The sequence below is a fragment of the Fistularia commersonii genome, chromosome 28 (assembly GCF_037954325.1).
Source record: "Fistularia commersonii isolate RoL2024-O1a breed Wild chromosome 28, RoL_Fcom_v1.0, whole genome shotgun sequence".
NCBI classification, from domain to species: Eukaryota; Metazoa; Chordata; class Actinopteri; order Syngnathiformes; family Fistulariidae; genus Fistularia; species Fistularia commersonii.
In genome coordinates this window covers 11,414,605-11,434,126 of record NC_141311.1, presented here as the reverse complement: position 1 = coordinate 11,434,126, position 19,522 = coordinate 11,414,605, and the positions used below count along the sequence as shown (strand labels likewise).

The window sequence follows — 19,522 nt, the reverse complement described above, 5'->3', positions numbered from 1 at the left end:
AAATGGTGCAGTTGCCTTTCATTGACATATAATTCAATCTTAAATGTGCAAAAGTTAATTTCTTACACCGGTAATTTCCCATCTTTATGTACACATGGATGTGACAATAACACATACTCTGATAAGCAGTCCTATCTCTTTATGCTGTCCCCTATCTCAAGAGCTCAGATATTTGTTTTCATTTATCCTTTTAAATGGGTCAGATAACTGATTAGGTCATGTGAGTATGCAAAACACACCAAAAAGACTGAAATAGCCAAACAAAACACTCCCTTTATTCATTGCCATGTGTGTATGTCATCCACCTTTATGTATATCACACCCACCTCACAAATCTGCCCTGAGCAAAGTTTTGAAAGCATATTGTCATGCAAACAGCCTGGTTTATGTTTACTAGCCTATCTGTCAAAGACACAACATTTATGTGGTGATCAAATACTACCTGGGGAAGGAGATATACAGCATTTGAATTAGTATGTCCCAGAGTGGCTGTGCTTGTGCTCTGTTGAAAATAAATGTCTCAGACACAAATATGAAAATGCAGCATTGCCACATCGGTGTCTAAAAATCTCAAATACTAATTTGTGCTACTGATACTATATAAGATTAGACGCATGATAGGCTTTTTCATTGAGAATTAGGTTGGTGCAATAGAGGTTGCTGCCTCTGTTACAATTCACATGAGTCTCAAGCGGTTGTTTGGAATATGTAGGGAAACTATACCATGATTAACATGTCGTTGAAGCTCATGGTTAGCAGACCTGTCTGCTGTCTCCCATGTGTGTGTTCTGTAATTTGTAAATAGCCTTTGACACACTAAAACATGCCAGGACTGTAAAATGAATTTTACAGAGAAAAACAAGAAAGGTAGGCTTTCCTCTCAAGTGATTATCCCCTTCCCTACAGTTCCTGTTTTTGTGCAAACCATTGGAGAAGGAGACAAATGTCGATGGTTGAGAATACTATCTATATTATGACTACGATTGACTACTCTACTATGTCTCAATTGGGAAATGAGGAATTTTTACTTGGTGAATTGCTTGGATTGGAACAATTTTAGTTCATGTCCTGCCAACTGTCAGTAAAGAGCTGATTAAGTAGCTGTTTTATTTACGTTCAGTTGTAAAACATAATAGTTTAGACAGCAAAGACTAAAGTTTTACTGGATATCTGCATTGAAAAGTATTCTTTAACATGAAAAAATATCTTTTGTAATCAATACCACAAGAATTTCTATAATACACTGCTTTTAAAAGTGTCGAGCCAGGTAAGGCCATATTAATTGTGTACACTTATCCACATGATCTGTGTAATATTACCTCTGCTTTATTTTTGGCCCAGAAAATTATTATTTTCATCATCTCATACGGCAGTGCTAAATATCAAGTAAGATAAAATGCAGTACTATTTTTATTCTTTCTCAGTGATATCAGAAAAAGGTCAGCAGATTCCCAAAATAACTGCAGGCTTCATGATGTATGCTCTCCAGTCTTGCTTGTAAGAGGTAACTACTTGTATGCCCATCTGCTTCATATGATGTGGAGAGTCTTGTGTAACATCTACAGTATGCATCTATTAATCCCTGATCAATTTAAATAAAGGACCTCTCCATCACATTTTAGACAAACATCCCCCAAAAGGGGTTCAGTTAAACCTGAACATTGTTTTGCCCCAAGGAGGCTGTATTGCCTGTTGATGTGTCCAACTGCATTTTTATTTATTTTTTCTTTGTGTGTGGTATAAATTGCCGCAGTTCATCAGTGAACCTTCCTCCTTTTTCTAACTCATTGAGATGTTCACTACATTGTAAACTGGTCATTTTTAAACAAATATTTTTTTTTCTGTCATGCCTCTACGAGTTTTTGCTTTGCATTTAATTTATTTTACTTTTTTAGCTCGGCAGGTGCATTTGATTGAGACTTTGACATGAGTGGGCTGTTTTCAACCAACCACTGATCTTTTTAAGTCTTCTTCTATACCCCACCATTCTTGTCACATCTGTCATTTTCAGCCTCCCACGGGAAAGGCTTTGTTTAGAACAGATATCAGAACATTTTGAAGAAGTTACCGGTTTCGTTGAGAGAATGTTCTTGCTTGCACTGCCCGAACATTTGTAGTTGTAATTAGAGCCATCAACAGCAGTGGAGACGTTGCGCTTGTAATAGTCGTTCCCACCTAAAAATGAAGTATTACATTGCTCAGTGCTTTTGCTATAGTTTAGGTATTAAATTTGCATTCTATAGCAAGACAGAACAAGTGAGCAGGGATCAATTATAAGGAAATTTGGAAAGAACGTAAGATATTCTCAAAACACTAACCTCAATTCCATTGTGTAACACTTGAATAAAAACAGAATATAATGGTTTGCAAATCACTTTGAACCTATATTCAGTTGAATACGCTCCAAAGTCCAGACTTGTCTCCTATTGAAAATATGTGCAAAATAGGACAACAGAGACCCCGGACTGTTCAGAAACTGAAATTATACAAAAACCAAGCATGGATCAGAATTCCATTTATAAACCTTTAACAATTAGTGTCCTCCCTTTTAAAATGTGTATTGAGTGTTTTTCAAAGGAAAGGTGATGTAATACAGTGGTAAAAATACCCCTGTCCCTGTTTATTTGGAATGTGTGGCAACAAAATCAAACTAGTTGCAAAAAACATTAAAGTTTATATTACATATCTTGTCTTTATAGTTTTTTCACCTGAATATTTGTTGAAAATTATATATTTACGCTTTAGACAGCCTCCCCACTTAATGGGAATTGGGGTTTATATACATCTCAAATTTTCAATAGAGGAAAACAAGAAAATAATATTTTGTCAAATAAAAGATAATTAAATATGTTACTTTATTTCAGCAAATGACTATTGAAACCTAAACTTTGATGCCTTTTGACAAATTCCTGTATGTCAATGCAAGAGGCATTAAGTGTTTTCTATGACATACAGTTGATTTGCTGACTTGCTACTACATCAAGCTAATACAGCAAATGATCCAGCCCACTGTTATATTGACAGATGTCTCATTTGTAAAAGTGACCACCCTGAAATGCATAGCAAAAAGGTCTCAGCTTGATTCAAATTAAACTCTTTGGCAGATCAATTGTACTTAACAAGCATTCAAACCTACCAATCCAAACAACATGAAGCATGATTGCTGTAGGATCTCTGATATTTGGGAAGTTTAGATAGAAGTGCTCGGTGTGTAATGTGAGATATATGCTTAAATCACCTATTTTTCATTTGCAAAGGTAAACAATCATAGACAAAACAACAGGTTGCTACATCATTTCAAATGATAATCAAATCACATTAACACAAAAAATTCAGACAAAAAAGGCAAAAGAAAAACTGCAGGTGAATTTTTGAACGGACAAAGGGGGTGTGAGGGGAGTGGGGGATATACCTGGGCAAAAATAGAACCAAAAGAACATTGTTTAGGTTTAATCCCTGAATTACCACAGAGTGTTACATGTTATATGGAGATTTTATACAGCAATGTTCTACTGACAGCACTTACTGTGCTCCTGATTCAAACTTTTATATATACTCTCCCATTACAAAACTTTTTATACAGGTTTATACATGTTTTGACGTAATGATTGGAAAATGATGACTCAGTGGTAATGTTTTAAATTACTTAAGATTTTAAACCCATTAATGAACTTTTCTCCATCCAAATATCTGGCACAAGAAAACATTGTAGTTGCCACCAGGAAAGAAGTTTTTTGAACTGAACTGACCTGAATTAATTGAATTGAAAACGATTGCCTTACAGATTTTTCCCCGCTTGCCACATACTCGGACAAATTAACAAATTAAATGAATTCAATAAGAGCGCCACTTGTATGGTACATAAACAGCTCTCCATTCTCTGCTGGATTCAAATTCAAGATTCAAATCACAGTGTACATGCACAGTGTAGAATCATGTTTCAGTCGGATAGAATGACTTCTTTAATCGTATTATAATCGAGTCCATGTTGGGGGTGGGTGTGGTCCTTGGTGATGGAGGCAGCTCTCCTGTGGACTCAGTGGTAGAAGCTCTGCAGAGAAGGCAGTGGGGTTCTGGTGATCCTCACTGCATTCTTTACCACTTTCTGCAGGCGTCTTCGGTCCAGAGCGGTGTTCCTGCTGTACCAAACAGTGATGCATCTGGTCAGGAGGCTCTCACCAATGCAGCTGTAGAAGTTGCTGAGGATCTTAGGCGACATGCCAGACCTCCTCAGCCTCCTCAGGAAGTACAGCCGCTGTTGAGCCCATCTGACCGTTTGCGTGGTGTTGAGGGATCAGGTGAGGTCCTCGCTTATGTGGACACCCAGTTATTGGAAGCTGCTCACCCTCTCATCCTCGAGACCTTGGAGGAACAGTGGCTGATTAGGTCTTCTCTCCTTCCTCATGTCCGCTATCATCTCCTTGGTCTTGTCTGTGTTGGGGGTGAAGTTGTTCTCCTTACACCACTTCACCAGAATGGCCACCTCCATCCTGTAGGCCGTTTCGTCTCTGCCGGTGATGTATCCTATCACTGCAGGGTTGTCTGCAAACTTCAGGATGATGTTGTCCTCATGGGAGGCGACACAGTCGTGGGTGAACAGTGTGTAGAGGATGGGGCTGAGGACACATCCCTGAGGAGTGCCGTGTTCACGATGATGCTGGCTGAGATCCTGTTACCTATCCTGAATGACTTAGGTCTGCCAGTCAGGTAGTCCAGGAGCCAGTGAGAGGGTGGGGTGAGTTTGTGAGGTTTGTAGGGTATGACTGTGAGTTTGTAGGGTATGACTATGTTGAATGCGGAACACTAGTCCACAAAGAGCATCCTGAAGTAGGAGTCTTTGTTTTCTAGGTGGGAAAGGGAGTAGTGGAGGCTGGCGTCTGAGGTGGACCTGTTGGGCCGGTATCCGAATTGCAGGGGGTCTAGGGTTTCTGGGATGTCGTTCTGAATGTGGGCCAGCACCACTCTCTCGAAGCACTTCATGATGATTGGAGTGAGTTCTACTGGTCTCTAGTCATCCAGGCAGGTGGGTGGGCTCCTTTTGGGGAGAGGAATGACACATACCAACATTAGATTAAACCAAGCCTATCTATTTACCGCTACAACTCTTCTGTCTTGTCAAAATGTGGACGTCTCACAATCTGCTGCAGTCACAAATCATGGCCAAGGCCATAGATTCTTTGGCACTACAGCTGATCTGAGTCATCATATTTTTACAGGCCTTTTTCTGCTTATCAGCCCCAAATCTGTGTGTGTTCCCTGAAAGCATGCTAATCCCTCGAAGTGATAACATTGACCACAGAACATGGATTACACTCCATCCAGGCTATAGTGTCACTGTAGCACTGGCTGTGACATTTTTTTAATCTTAGAAGTGCTTTAATTTCCCTCCACTCAGTCTTTTTGTATCTCTTACTCTTCTATGTACTGTGTGGAAAATTGTTCCCGAGGTTCCTCCTTGCAGGTAAATAACCAAAATGAAATACACTTCATTCATTCATTCATTTATATATTTCCCAGTAAGTATGTTGTTATGTATTGAGCTGCGGAAAGTTTCTTTTGCTGGAGTAACTAACCATTTGTTAGAGGAGGAAGAAATGTATATTTCATTGCCATCTGCTTTGTTATTTCATTTAAAGAACACAACAGACAGACTTAGTTCGACTAGATTGCCAAAAACATTTTCTGATTTTTTTTTTTTTTTTCATTTTCCTTTTTCAGTCAGGACCAAGGAGCTGCAGGCAAACACACTAAACCCAAATTCTAACTTTAATCTCCCCTCTGTGCTCTCTGCTGACCCCCATGAGTGAAACCATGTCTGTTTTCCTTATTGTTCCACTTCTATTTAATCCTGCTTCCAGAACAATTTCAACAGAGAAATATGTCCAACATTACCAGATTTAATCAATAGCACTCAAATCAGCCAGTGTGCACATTTATTAACAGATAGTCAATGTTGCCATTCACGTTCTTAAACAATGAATAGACATGAACAATTGTGCAATTCCTTTGGAAAGCCATATGTTAAAGTAAACATAAAGATTTCAATCTAGATAAACTGATGTAATTAAAATATGTTGTTGGTAGTTAAAATCTAATTTGAGCTCATCTACCAAGACTCTCATCTCATCTGACAAATCAAGGTCAGAATGGCATCCAAATATCAGACTGTACTCACATTTCAACACTTGATTTCTCAGGCTTATATGATAATAGAATTCAGCATCCTTAAATCAGTGCCATTGGAGACCAAGTGGCTTATCTAACCTGAGCCTAGTTTTCAGTCGATTACATAGAAAGACAGTAAAGCACAAATATCACAGGCTTCAAAACCAGCCCATTTTTTGAGAGATGCATAATGTACGGTATAGATAAATAGCCTAAAAAAATCCATACAAGTTTAGAAGTTTGAAAATAGCTCATATATCAATAACAGAACTTTTTGTGCCATGATGCAACACCCGGAAATTATATTTCATTCATTTTTAGGAACACAGAGCCAAGAATTGTCATACTGGACCTTATTATATTCAAAACAAATGATACTTTACTGCTTTGAAAAATCCTTTTTTCTGAAAATCCTGCACATGATTGAATATTGCCGAACCTCCAGATTAACCATGTACTTTGTACAAGTTAAATGTACATTTTTGACACTTTGAGCATAAAGATCTCCAATCAGTCCTACAGTATATCATGAAATTGGGCACCTGATCGATATCCTCAAACTGCAGCCACTCACACAGCCTCAATCTAGATGGATCAATAGCACCACAAACAAAAGGAAAAAAAAAAAAAATTTTGTTTGGGTGGGTGGTAACTGTCACTTTAAAGCTCCATATAAAAGCTGCTTTTGTGTTGCAGTCTTACAAAAGAGCACCAACTGATCTTTAGTTGTTTTTGTTCGAATAATTCCCAGTTTTAAATGAATCCATTTCCATGAACCACATCCACACTCCATTCTATCTTGTTGCACTTTTGCCGTTACTCAATATTTAAGGTAAGATAAGATAAACTGTATTGATCCTCATAGGGAAAATTCCTTTGTCACAGCCGCGTAACAGTTATAAGGTAAAAAAATAAAAATAAATAAATATATATATATATATATATATATATATATAATAGATACAACAGACACGAATAAATAGACAGCGGATAAATAGACAGCAGACGACAACAACAGTAAAAGCAACAACATCAGGGATAACAATGGGCAACATCAACGAACAGTGAGGGGGAAAAATACACAACCAGAATGAAATGACAATATAAAAACAGTGACAAAAATAATTGCAATGAATAAAATAAATAAACAAATCTCGCTAGGATGTGTGTGGGCCGGGACAAACAAGGATAAGAGAGACGGCAGAGTTAGGACATGACATGTGAATGGGTAAGGTAGTGAATGGGATATTTACACAGTACATAGCAAATCAGTCCAGTCACTCAACATATTCATAACTTTTTCAAGTTTTCCTCAAACTGCATCTATATTCTCAGAAATTGATTTCGAACCAGTTCCTTCAAGTGGAGTGTAGCCGCTGCAATTCCACTTCAGTACTCACTATTACTAGTCTTCAATCTTTACATTTCTATTAATCAATCAATTCATTCATTCATTGTCTATATCAGTTATCTTGCACTCAAATACACTTACAGAGATATTCATATTAAAAGACTATTTTAAAATAAAAGTGCAAGCTATGGATTGCTTAACTATTTACCCAAAAGCTGGGGTTATTATTGGTCTTCCATACTTTTCATTGATGGATCATTATAACTTTGTTTGTTCCCTTAGTACCATTCTGATTTGTTTGAAAATTTTATTTGTAAATGGTCTGCATTCATATAGGGCTTTCGCATGCTTTACACTAGATAGCATTTGCAGACTCACACACACTTATGGTAGCAGAGCTTCCATTCAAGGTGCTAACTAGGCCATCAGGGGCCACGTGGAGTTCAGTGTCCAAGGACACTTTGACATGTGGAGTCAGGGACTGAACCACCAATTCTCCGATTGAGGGACACACACTCTACCAACCAAGCTGCAGCAACATGTTTGTTTTTATTTTATAATTAGAGAAGGAATGCAGTTAATGTAAAAACTGAGAAGATAGTTCTTGAACAAGTGGTCAGTCCTAGCAAATCAAATCATGTTTGCTCCTCCAACAAATGAGTTTTCTCCCCAACTTAGTGATTTTCCTACTTGCCAAGGAGTTTCTTCAGGCCTTGTCCTTTTAACCTAGCTGGATACCGCCCTAAGTTATGACAGCTGATAAAATTCGATGACTTTTGTTTTGTTGGGCAGAGATGTGACATATATATATATATGCTCAGAGCGGAATTGCTCAGAGATGTGTCTTTTAGTCGATGTGCAGAAGGAAAGTATAGGCTAAAGTCAATCTTAAGTCCTTCAGCAGGACATCCTCACAATGCTACAAAATGCAGAGTCAGATTAGACAAATTAGAGTTATTATTTATTAATTAGGGATTAGGGTTATGGGCTTATTTTCATCTGTTTTTCTGATAAAGTGATTCTTTAAAACCCCTCTTTTTGATTTTTTTGTGTGCAAATGCATACACCCTTATCAAAATGTTATTTAAAATGAGAAGGTTGTTTGCTCCTCCTTCATATTCAATAGTAAAGGGGCAAATGAACAAATGACCTGTTTTTGTAAAGGATCTTGGCTAGGATTTGGGACAATTCTAATTGAGATCACTCCCAATTTCCGAGGTGTCTAACCATATATATATATATATATATATATATATATACACACACACACAGAAATAAATATATCCATCCATCCATTCATCATCTGCCGCTTTCCTCTGCACTCAGTGTCACGGCGTATGCTGGAACTTATCCCAGCTGTCATTAAGCGAAAGGTGGGGTACACACTGGACTGGTAGCCCTGTAAATCGCGGGGCCACATATACAGACAGACAACCATTCACTCGATCACCGGCAGTCCGAACTGACACTTAGCCGGGTTGACTATGAGGCCGTGTTCGCTCCTCGCCGGCGGCCGGACACCGGGAGTTAGCCAAGGTTGCGAGCGCTGGAGGCGGAATCTGGGGCAGGAAAAGAAAAGGAACTCAACATTGTTGGATTCCATTAGCGACAGCGTGATGTCCATCAGGCCCACGGCCGACCCGCTGCCCAAACTGGACAGGGAACGCCTGTGTGTGTATAAATATATACACACACATACACCCACACACACACACACATATATATAAATATATATGTATGTATATGTATTCATATATATATATATATATATGTGTGTATGTGTATGTGTGTGTGTGTATGTGTGTGTATGTGTGTGGGTGTGCAGGTGGTGTTTTAGGGGGAGGTGTAAGTTGTTATTTTTACTTTTGTATATTAGGGAAGCTTTGTGGCACACAGCTGTTCCTAATAACCATCATCAGTGCCACCAAATCACATGGTAGTGATCCTAGAGTTGCAGCTTTGTATTCATTCATTTACTTCCTCGTGAGTCTTAAGATAGTCGAAAAAAATAAATATAAGTCGACAAATGCAGCTGCTGTGGCATAAGTTATATGAAAATGATCCCTTTACAGCATATGTACTCATTTCCTAAACATCTCTAACTAATTAGAAATTTCACAGTATTCAGAATGTAACCTACAACCAGATAGAAACCTTTTAGAGTCTATACTTCCTGATGATGACACCTTTAAACATTTAAAAATGCATTATGGTTTGGTTGAAAGTAGAAAAAAGTAATTCGAAGCAGATTTTTGTAGATTTTTTTCCCCTGCTGTTCCCAAGAAAAACCTATTCAAACTTGCGAAAAGCGAAATAAGTGTGCCTAAAGAATTATATAGGCTTCTGTGACCATGTTTCACAGGGACATTTTTATTGCCTTTACAAAAAAATCCTGCACTGGCTGTCAGGGAATGTAATCAATGAGAGCATCTGAAACCTTCTACTCCCCTACCTTTCTGCTTAATAATTCAGTAACAAGCGTAGCCTCTGCAGGCATTCACTGTGAAAGAGCACATGACCTCCAGCACAGCAGCAGGTGTTATAATGCACAAGGATGAACAGTATAAAATCTCCTCTAAAATGTGTTTTCATCTGTCTATCTCTTTAAGATTGGTTTTTGCAGGAGCTTGAATGAGCACATGGATCTGTAGCCATAATTTGCACTGACTGACATGTGTTAACAATTTTTTTCATATACATTAATTTTTCTGCAATTTGTTCAGTTGGTCTGTGCATATTGATGTTTAGTTGAATGCTGATTTGATGGAACTCATTTTCAGGATAATATTTAATGTATTAATTGCAGCTACTATTTGAATTTTAAGCTTTTATCGTGTGTTCTTGTGGCTCCCCCCCTCTCCCCAACCCCTCCATTTTTTTTGATGGTTTGATGTTTTCATAAGGTTTAATGCCAATGTTTGAGACTAACATCATACAGTAGTGTATATTAAGATCAACTTGCTGTTCTTTGACTTAAAAGAGAATGTCCAATCCATCGTCATTCTGATAATTAGCTGATGTCATGTGCCAGCAACATAGCTTCTCTGACCTGAATTATGATGGATGTCTAATTCAAGTTGATATGAATACAGAATGCAACATTATGGGAATGAATTGTATTTAAAACATCCAATTTTTGAAATATTTCAAAACCAGACAAACCAATAGTTTGAATGAAGGCCTATCACAACTGAATTTGACCTCCAATCAGTTTTGGGTACAGGACCATGACAGGGAAGCGGTTTGTGTAATGGCTCTGTCACTGATTCATGCTGAAGGACAGCCCCTATTAATTTATAAATGTAATTGTTCTCTTAATTACACCTGTGTTTAACAGATGGGAATGTCTCTTTTAAGAAATGACCACTAATGAAGTTGCCAGTTAAGACATTAAAAAGGAAAATAATGATCACATGGAGGCTCCATTGAATAGGAGATTCCATTGCAGCGCCATTGTAAAGGAATTAAGAAAGCATTTCTTCTGATTCAGTATTATAGTGACTGTTCAGTCGGCTTGGGAAAAAGGCAGAGCTAATGAATGCATACAACATTTGTCTAAAATCTTTGGTCGTTTCTGTCTACTTGTCGGAGAAAGTGATTATTAATCAGAGAATCAAATGCCTGTCAGTTTTAATAATATGAATACTCTCGTTGAAAAACCATGTTGTCTATACTTTTGCCGTTTGTGTGTTTTTTGGCCAAAATAAACATGTTGGGCAGAAGCAGACCTGATCAGATTAAACTAATATCAGCTGCATTTCATTTATCATGTCAAGATGGCTGAGGGGCCTAATTCCATTACCGTTTGTTAATGACCATTGAATCCCTGTTTTAGATTAAGATGTCTGGTGAAGCAACTAGAGAGAGGAGAAGCTTCCCTTGCTGACCTCAAGAAAAACCTTGAGTATGCAGCATCCGTGCTGGAATCAGTTTACATTGAGGAAACAAGGTAAGAAAAAAAAAATATCATCTGCAGTAGAAGAGGTATTAACATGGCAGGATTGCATATAATTCAAAAATCATCACAAACTGTCAATGCAACACTTTGTCATGATTTTTGTTTTTGCTTGTTTTTTTGTTTTTTTTTCGTTTTCACTTATATTGTATATCAGTCTGTTTCAGTCGTTTAACATCACATTTAGGACGTCCTAGTTTTTAGCCAGTTTATTCAGATTATTTAACATCTCCAATAACTATTTCCACGCAAAGTATCATCTTTTTAAGATATGTTCTTGCAACATTAGCTGCATCTACCCCGGCCATTACCTTCTAGAATGAATGGTCTTACGAGTTATAAACCAGTTCATATTACACGGGGATGGGCTTCTCTGATATGATTAATGAAAACAAGTTAAATACAATTGTGTTTTATTTCATACAAATAATCTTAACAAATGTAGCTTGGAACTAAACTGATCTTAATGCCTTCTCCATGATGGACCAATGATGTGATGAAAACATTATTAGACTTTACAGTATGTAGAATCCACAGTCTTTTTTCACGTCCATTTTCATAATTGATAAGGTCATCCTAAAGTCAGATGATGTACGAATGTATGTCAATATCAGAATTGAGTCCAGCTTCCAAGATATGACTGGGATTATGGAATTATGTAAGGCTCTCATCTTCTAGATCCAACCAGATTAAGGCTGGCAATAGCATGACCACTCCAGGATGCAGGATGATGAACGATCCTGTGTGGAATTCATGTCTCACCATGATTATCAGTTTGATGCTTAATGCTTTCTATATCCCATAAGAACATGTATTCAGTTCAGAGGGTAGGGACCAACAGGCTTTGCTGTTGATCCCTCTCACATGTCAACACAACAGGTTTCAGAGAATTATATCACATAATTGGATTAAAGTTGCACATCCTGACCAAGCATGTTTTGAAGTTCAATATTGGGAATATTTGACTAGCAGTCCAGGGATCTGCAAGTGATTCTCTGTTTAACCTGCAAAAAATATTTCCAGTATACATTTAGTCTCTGCATCTGAAAGTTTCTCTTGTCTGTATCCCTGTTTATATGCTTCTGTTGTATGTTTTTTATTTTATTTTTTCTTTGTTTCAGGCGCTTAGTAGACACAGAGGATGAGCTTAGCGACATTCAGTCAGAATCTGTACCTTCAGAGGTCCGGGACTGGCTGGCCTCCACTTTTACTCGACAGATGGGCCTAATGCTGCGACGCAATGAAGAGAAACCTAGATTCCGCAGTATTGTCCATGCGGTCCAGGCTGGAATTTTTGTTGAGAGGTAAAATTGTTGCATCTTTTGTAATGCACTGGCATATAACGACAACCAAATCCAAGTGAAGTTTTGAAGTGACTAATCTTCAAATAATCTAGTATTATTAACTTGATATCGTCCACGGCTGTTATCGTTTCAATCATCAGGAAGTCCTGAGACAACTTGAAGTACAGTTATTTCAATCTCATCCTCATAAAAGAGAGAGAATATTCTATCACAGGGAATAGAGAAATTACTGTCACTTTAATTAAAAAAAAAATCCTCATAAAGGAGAGAGAATATTCTACCACTGGGAATTGAGAAAAGCTTTATTGAAAACAGAATTTTTTGAGGGTAATAGTTAAAAAAAAAATTCAACATTCATTTTCTACTCTTTTCAAATTATTATTTATTCTAAATTATTTTTTTATTACATATGTAGGCGTCTTCTTCGGGCAACACAAAAAAGGTAATGCACAATATAAATGTACATTAATACAAAAACATCAGCTACATCAACTATACAAGCCGACATTGATGTCAGAACCATACAAATCTGAAAACATGGAAATGATAAGGAATTTACACATTAACATTTTCTTTTATTTAGAGATCAGAGAGGTATATGTACAAATGTCACAATTTACTTAATGTTGTACATTGGTTTCAATACATCAAAACTTTGTTAGCTTGTGGACTTATAGGTCACGTGAATACCAGTATGGTCCTTTCAAATGCTCAATCTAGGGTTTGCCTTGAAAATTTTTATGAATATTTTGCACATTCACGTGACTTAAATGTATATCGCAAGAGGTGGGATACACTCTGGCGTGGAGCGCTAACCATCGCACCACCATGCTGCCTCCTTGACAAACTGGGCAAAACATAATCACTTGAGAATTAGAAAACAACTCTTGCTCCTAGATTGCAGGTTATCACACTATATGACATATAGTTGTTCACTAAATACATTTATTTTAATCAGTTAGCTTCACTAGGCATGTAAAGTATAAGTATTTCTTCTTTTATTCCTTGCGGCTTTTCCTCTCACGTTGCTTTGGACTGCTCTTAAAGTAAAAGTATTTCTAAGCTGCTCATTTACAATGAAGGGGGAGGGCATTCTATATAGAACAAACATAAATTGAAAAGTTCCACTATATATTGTGTTCATTCAAATAATTCATTGAAATTAACATTGGTTTTGTTACCTTGTAATTTAGCAACATTACAGTAGTTGAAGACGACCATCAGATCCACTGCAAAATAATATGACTGCTTCCAGTTTCCCCAGCTATGAGTTATTTTGATATGCACCCTGCAGAGCCCTCTAGTTTTGAACCAAGGGATGTTTTTGTGCCAGTAAATACAAAGGTGCTTCATTTAATGTTTTTATCACACCCCAACAGAATGTACCGACGCACCTCCAATTTGGTGGGACTCAGCTACCCCTCTTCTGTCATATCAGTGCTTAAGGTATTGACTGGCTCAAATATTCAAGAAAAAGCATTCAAAGCATATGAAAATATATGTTTTGTGGTGTATTATATCATGATTTTTCCCCCTACACAGAATGTTGACAAGTGGTCATTTGATGTCTTTGCCCTAAATGACGCAAGTGGGGATCATGCGTTAAAATTCATTTTCTACGAGTTGCTCACCAGATACGACCTCATTAACCGTTTCAAGGTAAATAGTTTGGAGTGAAATGCATCAATGGTGACTGTTTTGTGTTTTTTGTTCTTATGAAATAAGGGGATATTCATTATTTTTGCCAGCTTCTTTATAATTCTTCCTCAGTGCACTTGATTTCACTGAAGTGAGCTTCACCTCTTTGCCACTGAAGTCTTAGATTTATCTATTTTAGCTATGGCAATTGAGGGACGTAGTTTGACACAGTGGATGTCATCTCATTGTGATGAAGTTCATTTGGTTCCTGTCTTAGAGTTGAGGGCACTCCACTTGAAGTGACAGCTTCTCAGAGTAAATGATATGGGCAATGAAGCTGAGTTGAATACATAATCATAGGCTGCAGTTGTTAAATGATACACAGTCTACTTTGTGACATCAATTTCAGACGCTATGAAGGGAGAGGGTGCATTATATTGTATGGTATTATTATGTACATTTAAAGATAGACCGTTCAAGTTTCTAGCTGTCTGCCATGTGTTTTTATTGTTTTTTTTTGTTTTTTTTGTGTGTATGATCAGATTCCGATATCTGCAGTGGTCTCATTTGTAGAGGCCTTAGAAGTGGGCTATAGCAAACATAAAAACCCCTACCACAACTTGATGCATGCAGCAGATGTCACACAGACTGTTCACTACTTGCTTCTCAAGACTGGCATGGTGGTAAGTAGGATATGTACACAACATCAACTGTATGTGTTTGAAAATCTACAGAAACCAGTTGTTTCACTCTCAAGTAGAAACACATGCAGAAATTCTGCCTCCGGATTAAGAGGATTTGATTCGCATTTGATTTGATTCAGGATTCGGTCCCCTTTAACAGCTTAATTGCAGTTTTGCCTTACACGCACCTTCTAAACACGGCTAATATCCACAAAGCGTTCTACCCAACGCTCTGGCTCTCCAGCAAGGTGGAAGATTTCAGCCTACATGTGTAGGAGTCTATTTGAAATGTTAGTGGCTTATTTCTAGTTTTTGTTTCAGCATCCAACTGTCGTATATCCCATATTTCTTGATATTTTGCTATGATGTGGCTTCAGTTATTCTTTGCATTTTGTGTAACCGCTCTTCCTTTTTAAAGCATTGACCTACATCTCATACCCCTATGCAGCTGTGACTCAAGGCCATTTCAAATGGTGTAATTTTTCCCTCCAGAACACATGCCTCACTATAGGGCTGAGTTCAAAGTCCCAAGCAAGCTGACTGCCACGCTTCCAGGGTTTTTATTTAATCACCTTAATAAGGTGGCTGCAACAGCTGTCAACATGGCATGTTTTTTTGGGCTGTGCCTTACCCTGTAAACCATATCATTGCTAGAACCACAGGCTCCTGGGAGAGCCGGAAAACAGCATCTATCATTTCATAGGCCCTCCGGACTCCATTAAATCAACAATCAACAGGCCATTCATAAAGCAGGCCCATGAGGAAATATACTAAAGGATGGATCGGCCATCTTGCTCTCGCCTTCTTCTTAATGACTTTCCCATCCCCCACTGTTGATTAGTCACCGATATTGACTGACTTTCCTGAGCTAAATCCCCACTCAGTATACGCGAGTGCACTCTGATGCTCATGAATCTCACAGGAAAATGCCCACTCACAGGTGTGTGTGTGTACAGGCTGCGTACACATACAGATTAAACATGTATGGCTGTAAACAATAGAACATATGTATAAATGTAGAGGTGTGTTGATTTTATATATGTTATTTTAAGAATATGTATCCTTATTTGAGACATAACTGTTCACATTTTATTCTCGCCGTTTTCCGGATTAGACAGTTGCTTATTTCTTTTTAAGTGTTATGGGAAAAGGTCAACTTCATTCTGATCTATCTATGAATCTATGCATGTTCTTTCAGTTCACTTTGGTGGTGGTACAATATGTGCTAGGCAACCAAGATAATTGCAATAACTCCAAATAATGACGTTTGTCTAATGTATTAGATTGCAAAATGTATTTGCATCCTTCATCAATTGACATTCACGTTTGTTCTTTTGGCATCAGCGCCAAAATACGAGAGATACAAATTTGACTCGTTCTACTGTCTGATAGTTTTTCAAGTCTCAATGTGAAGCAAACTGACTACTTACAGCACTGTCATGTTCCAAATAAATGCAAATGATAGGCTGCGGATCCCCACAAGCTTAAATGAGAAATCAAACGAGATTGTGTTTAGAAATGTCATACTATTCTTTTAACAGCGTGTTGACAGTTTGATATTGCACACCTATTTGCTGTTGCGCCACATCAAACTAAAAAAGGTTGAAAACTGAACCAAAATGTAATCAGGACTGCATGCTGTGTAATTCTACGCCCCAACAAGATTGGCTCATAATGAAATTAGACATCATGACACACTTATATTTAGCAACGGTGACAAATGTTAATGAGACACGACTGCGATGGAAAAAAAAGGGGGAAGGTGAAGACTGACAGTGAAATTTCATCTTAAATTCAACTAATCTTATCTAAAGTTTCTTTTTTTATTTTCTGGCCTTCCCTCTTTTTGATCATTCACATTTGTTTACTTTATTTTTTAATTCCTCATACCAAAAACCTGTACATCCTCTATATCATGTATCTTTATGATGCATTTCATTCATTTTCCTTTTGCTGGCTTCACTTTTTTCTTATCTAATTTCGGTCAATTTTGTCTCTATTGTTTATTACTTTACCATTCTCTTTGCCATTGATGTCTGTCTTTTCTGTACCATTGCCTTCCCTTTCGAAAATCCTCCTTTCACGATTATGCTCCTTTTAATATCTTCCTCATTCTTACCTTACTTATTGTCACTCCTCGTACTTCAACCTCAACCCCCCTCCCTCCCTCTTTTCACTTGCCTATAGCATTGGTTGACTGAGCTGGAGATCTTTGCCATGATCTTTGCAGCGGCAGTACATGACTATGAGCACACAGGGACCACAAACAACTTCCACATTCAAACAAGGTAATGGATCATAAAATCAAAAATGCATGGCACAGACTCAATACACTTTTTCATTTCCACCAAAGAACCTATAAATTCTCACTGGAACAAAGTGCACTGCAGTAATATCAGTGGCACAGAAAGGGAGTCAAAATTCAACTGAATGCCATGGACTTAAGCAACTATTTTGTGTAGATAAATATTGTACCTTAAGAATAATGAATTATTGGATACCGTTCTTCCAAATGGTACCTCATTCAGTAGAGAGTTCACACTTTAAAAAGCTCAATTTCAATGCATGGGCAATATGTAATTTTGATATTGCAGTAAATTGATCATAATGACACCAAAGTAATAACACTATGCTGAGTTGACAAAGCATTATAGCCTGCTCTTATCCGAACAGTAATTTAATCCTGATCGTTCATTAGAAAACGGCATTTAAGGCTTTGCATCGACAAAGATCTTTCACCTTGTTTCACCTTGGCATTTCAAACTCGACCCGATTCACAGTCACTGATCGCTGAAGCGGCAGTGAAGATCACTGATTCACTGAAACATACAAGAAGTAGCACCAACATTATTGCACTATTGCTTCCTTGCAATGTCAGCCAATTTAAGATGTTTTTTTTTCTCTCGCCCCCTTAATGATCGGCAGGTCGGACACAGCTATTCTGTATAATGACCGCTCAGTGTTGGAGAGTCACCATCTCAGTGCAGCCTACCGCCTACTGCAGGACGATGATGAGATGAACATCCTCTACAACCTTTCCAAGGATGATTGGAGGTCAGAGAGATTGACATAGACAGCCAATGAGAGAGAGAGAGAGGGGCAGAAAGATAAAGGAGGATGAAACAGAGACGTGGCTTAGAGGGGACAGAGACAGATAAACAGAAATGAAATGGTTCCACGTGACACATTTAGATCTTAGTGGTAACTTCTTTCTCAAGACTGAGACATGTGTTATGTCGAATAAAAAAAAGCAGGATTACCCTCGAGGTCCTATAAGTTGCTGCAAAATGAAACAGTCACATGAAATGTGTTAAAGGACACAGCTGCAACGTGTGCATGACCCAAGACTTGCCATAAGGCATGTATAAATAAACATTAAAAATTCCTCTTCAATACCATATTGACCCCCCCCTTCCTTTACTTATTGAGGTTTTGTAACATGGCAATATTTTTTGCAGAGCTTTAGACATTTGAAAACATGATGTGTTGCATGATAGTTAGGCTATGCAGTGTGTGTGTGTACGTTTGTGTATGTCTTTGTCAAAAAAAAACAAAAAAAAGCTCACTAACCCAAGCTTACTGTTCTGTATATTTCCTGTGCATCGTGTATTTGCAAGTGTTATTTGCAGTCCCTATGTCCTCTATTGTAAGTCGCTTTGGATAAAAGCGTCTGCCAAATGCAATTTAATGTAATGTAATGATAATCTTTCTCTGTTCTTCCAATCCAGAGAATTACGGGCTCTCGTGGTCGAGATGGTGCTAGCCACAGATATGTCTTGTCACTTTCAGCAGGTGAAGGCCATGAAGAACTTTCTACAACAGCCTGAGGGGTCAGTTTCCTTCTGTGCCATTTAAATGCATTTATCTAATTGTTGCAATGCTCATCTCAAATAAGTCAAAGTCTACTTTATTGTTAATCCTAACATGTATTACATTCATATAGAAGATTCAAATCGCATTGACAAAAGGTGCAGCAGATGAATTTTCTTGTATGCCAGATAAAAAAAAAACAAGTAGAAACAATATATACATCTGTCAAATAAAGAAATAAATGAAATAGAATAAAAAAAGATTAATTATAAGAAATCTTAGGCACACAACTGTTTTAAGTGCAAGTCCAATTCTACATAATATGAGTGGTTGAGCCAGTTCTACATAAGTGGCTGCTTTAACCCTGAGTAAAAAGTTTGTATATATAGCAGTGAGCAGTTCCTGGGGATGACAGGGCTCAGTGGTTTCGTTGGGAGTGGGAGGGCAGCAGAAGAGCAGAGGGGTGAGAGGGGGCAGAGCAAGGAGGAAGTTGAGAGCCTGGTGAATGAATCGGTCCTTGACTCAGCTGGTCCTGTGCAGACTGTGCAGTCTCCTTCCTGATGGGAGTAGACTAAAGAAGCTCTGAGACAGGTCAGAGGGATCACCTGGAATACTA

At 37.9% G+C, this 19,522-nt stretch overlaps 1 protein-coding gene across 1 annotated transcript in view; it reads left to right on the top strand.

Annotated features, from left to right (window-relative positions):
- Positions 1 to 19,522, top strand: part of pde1cb (phosphodiesterase 1C, calmodulin-dependent b) — a 60,676-nt gene that overhangs the window by 23,619 nt on the left and 17,535 nt on the right. Inside the window, exons 3-10 of the mRNA XM_086176231.1 lie at positions 11,352 to 11,465; positions 12,593 to 12,775; positions 14,155 to 14,221; positions 14,318 to 14,434; positions 14,956 to 15,096; positions 17,284 to 17,384; positions 18,022 to 18,150; positions 18,825 to 18,926. Coding sequence (XP_086032357.1) covers positions 11,352 to 11,465; positions 12,593 to 12,775; positions 14,155 to 14,221; positions 14,318 to 14,434; positions 14,956 to 15,096; positions 17,284 to 17,384; positions 18,022 to 18,150; positions 18,825 to 18,926 — 954 coding nt within the window. The remainder of the gene's footprint in view (positions 1 to 11,351; positions 11,466 to 12,592; positions 12,776 to 14,154; positions 14,222 to 14,317; positions 14,435 to 14,955; positions 15,097 to 17,283; positions 17,385 to 18,021; positions 18,151 to 18,824; positions 18,927 to 19,522) is intronic.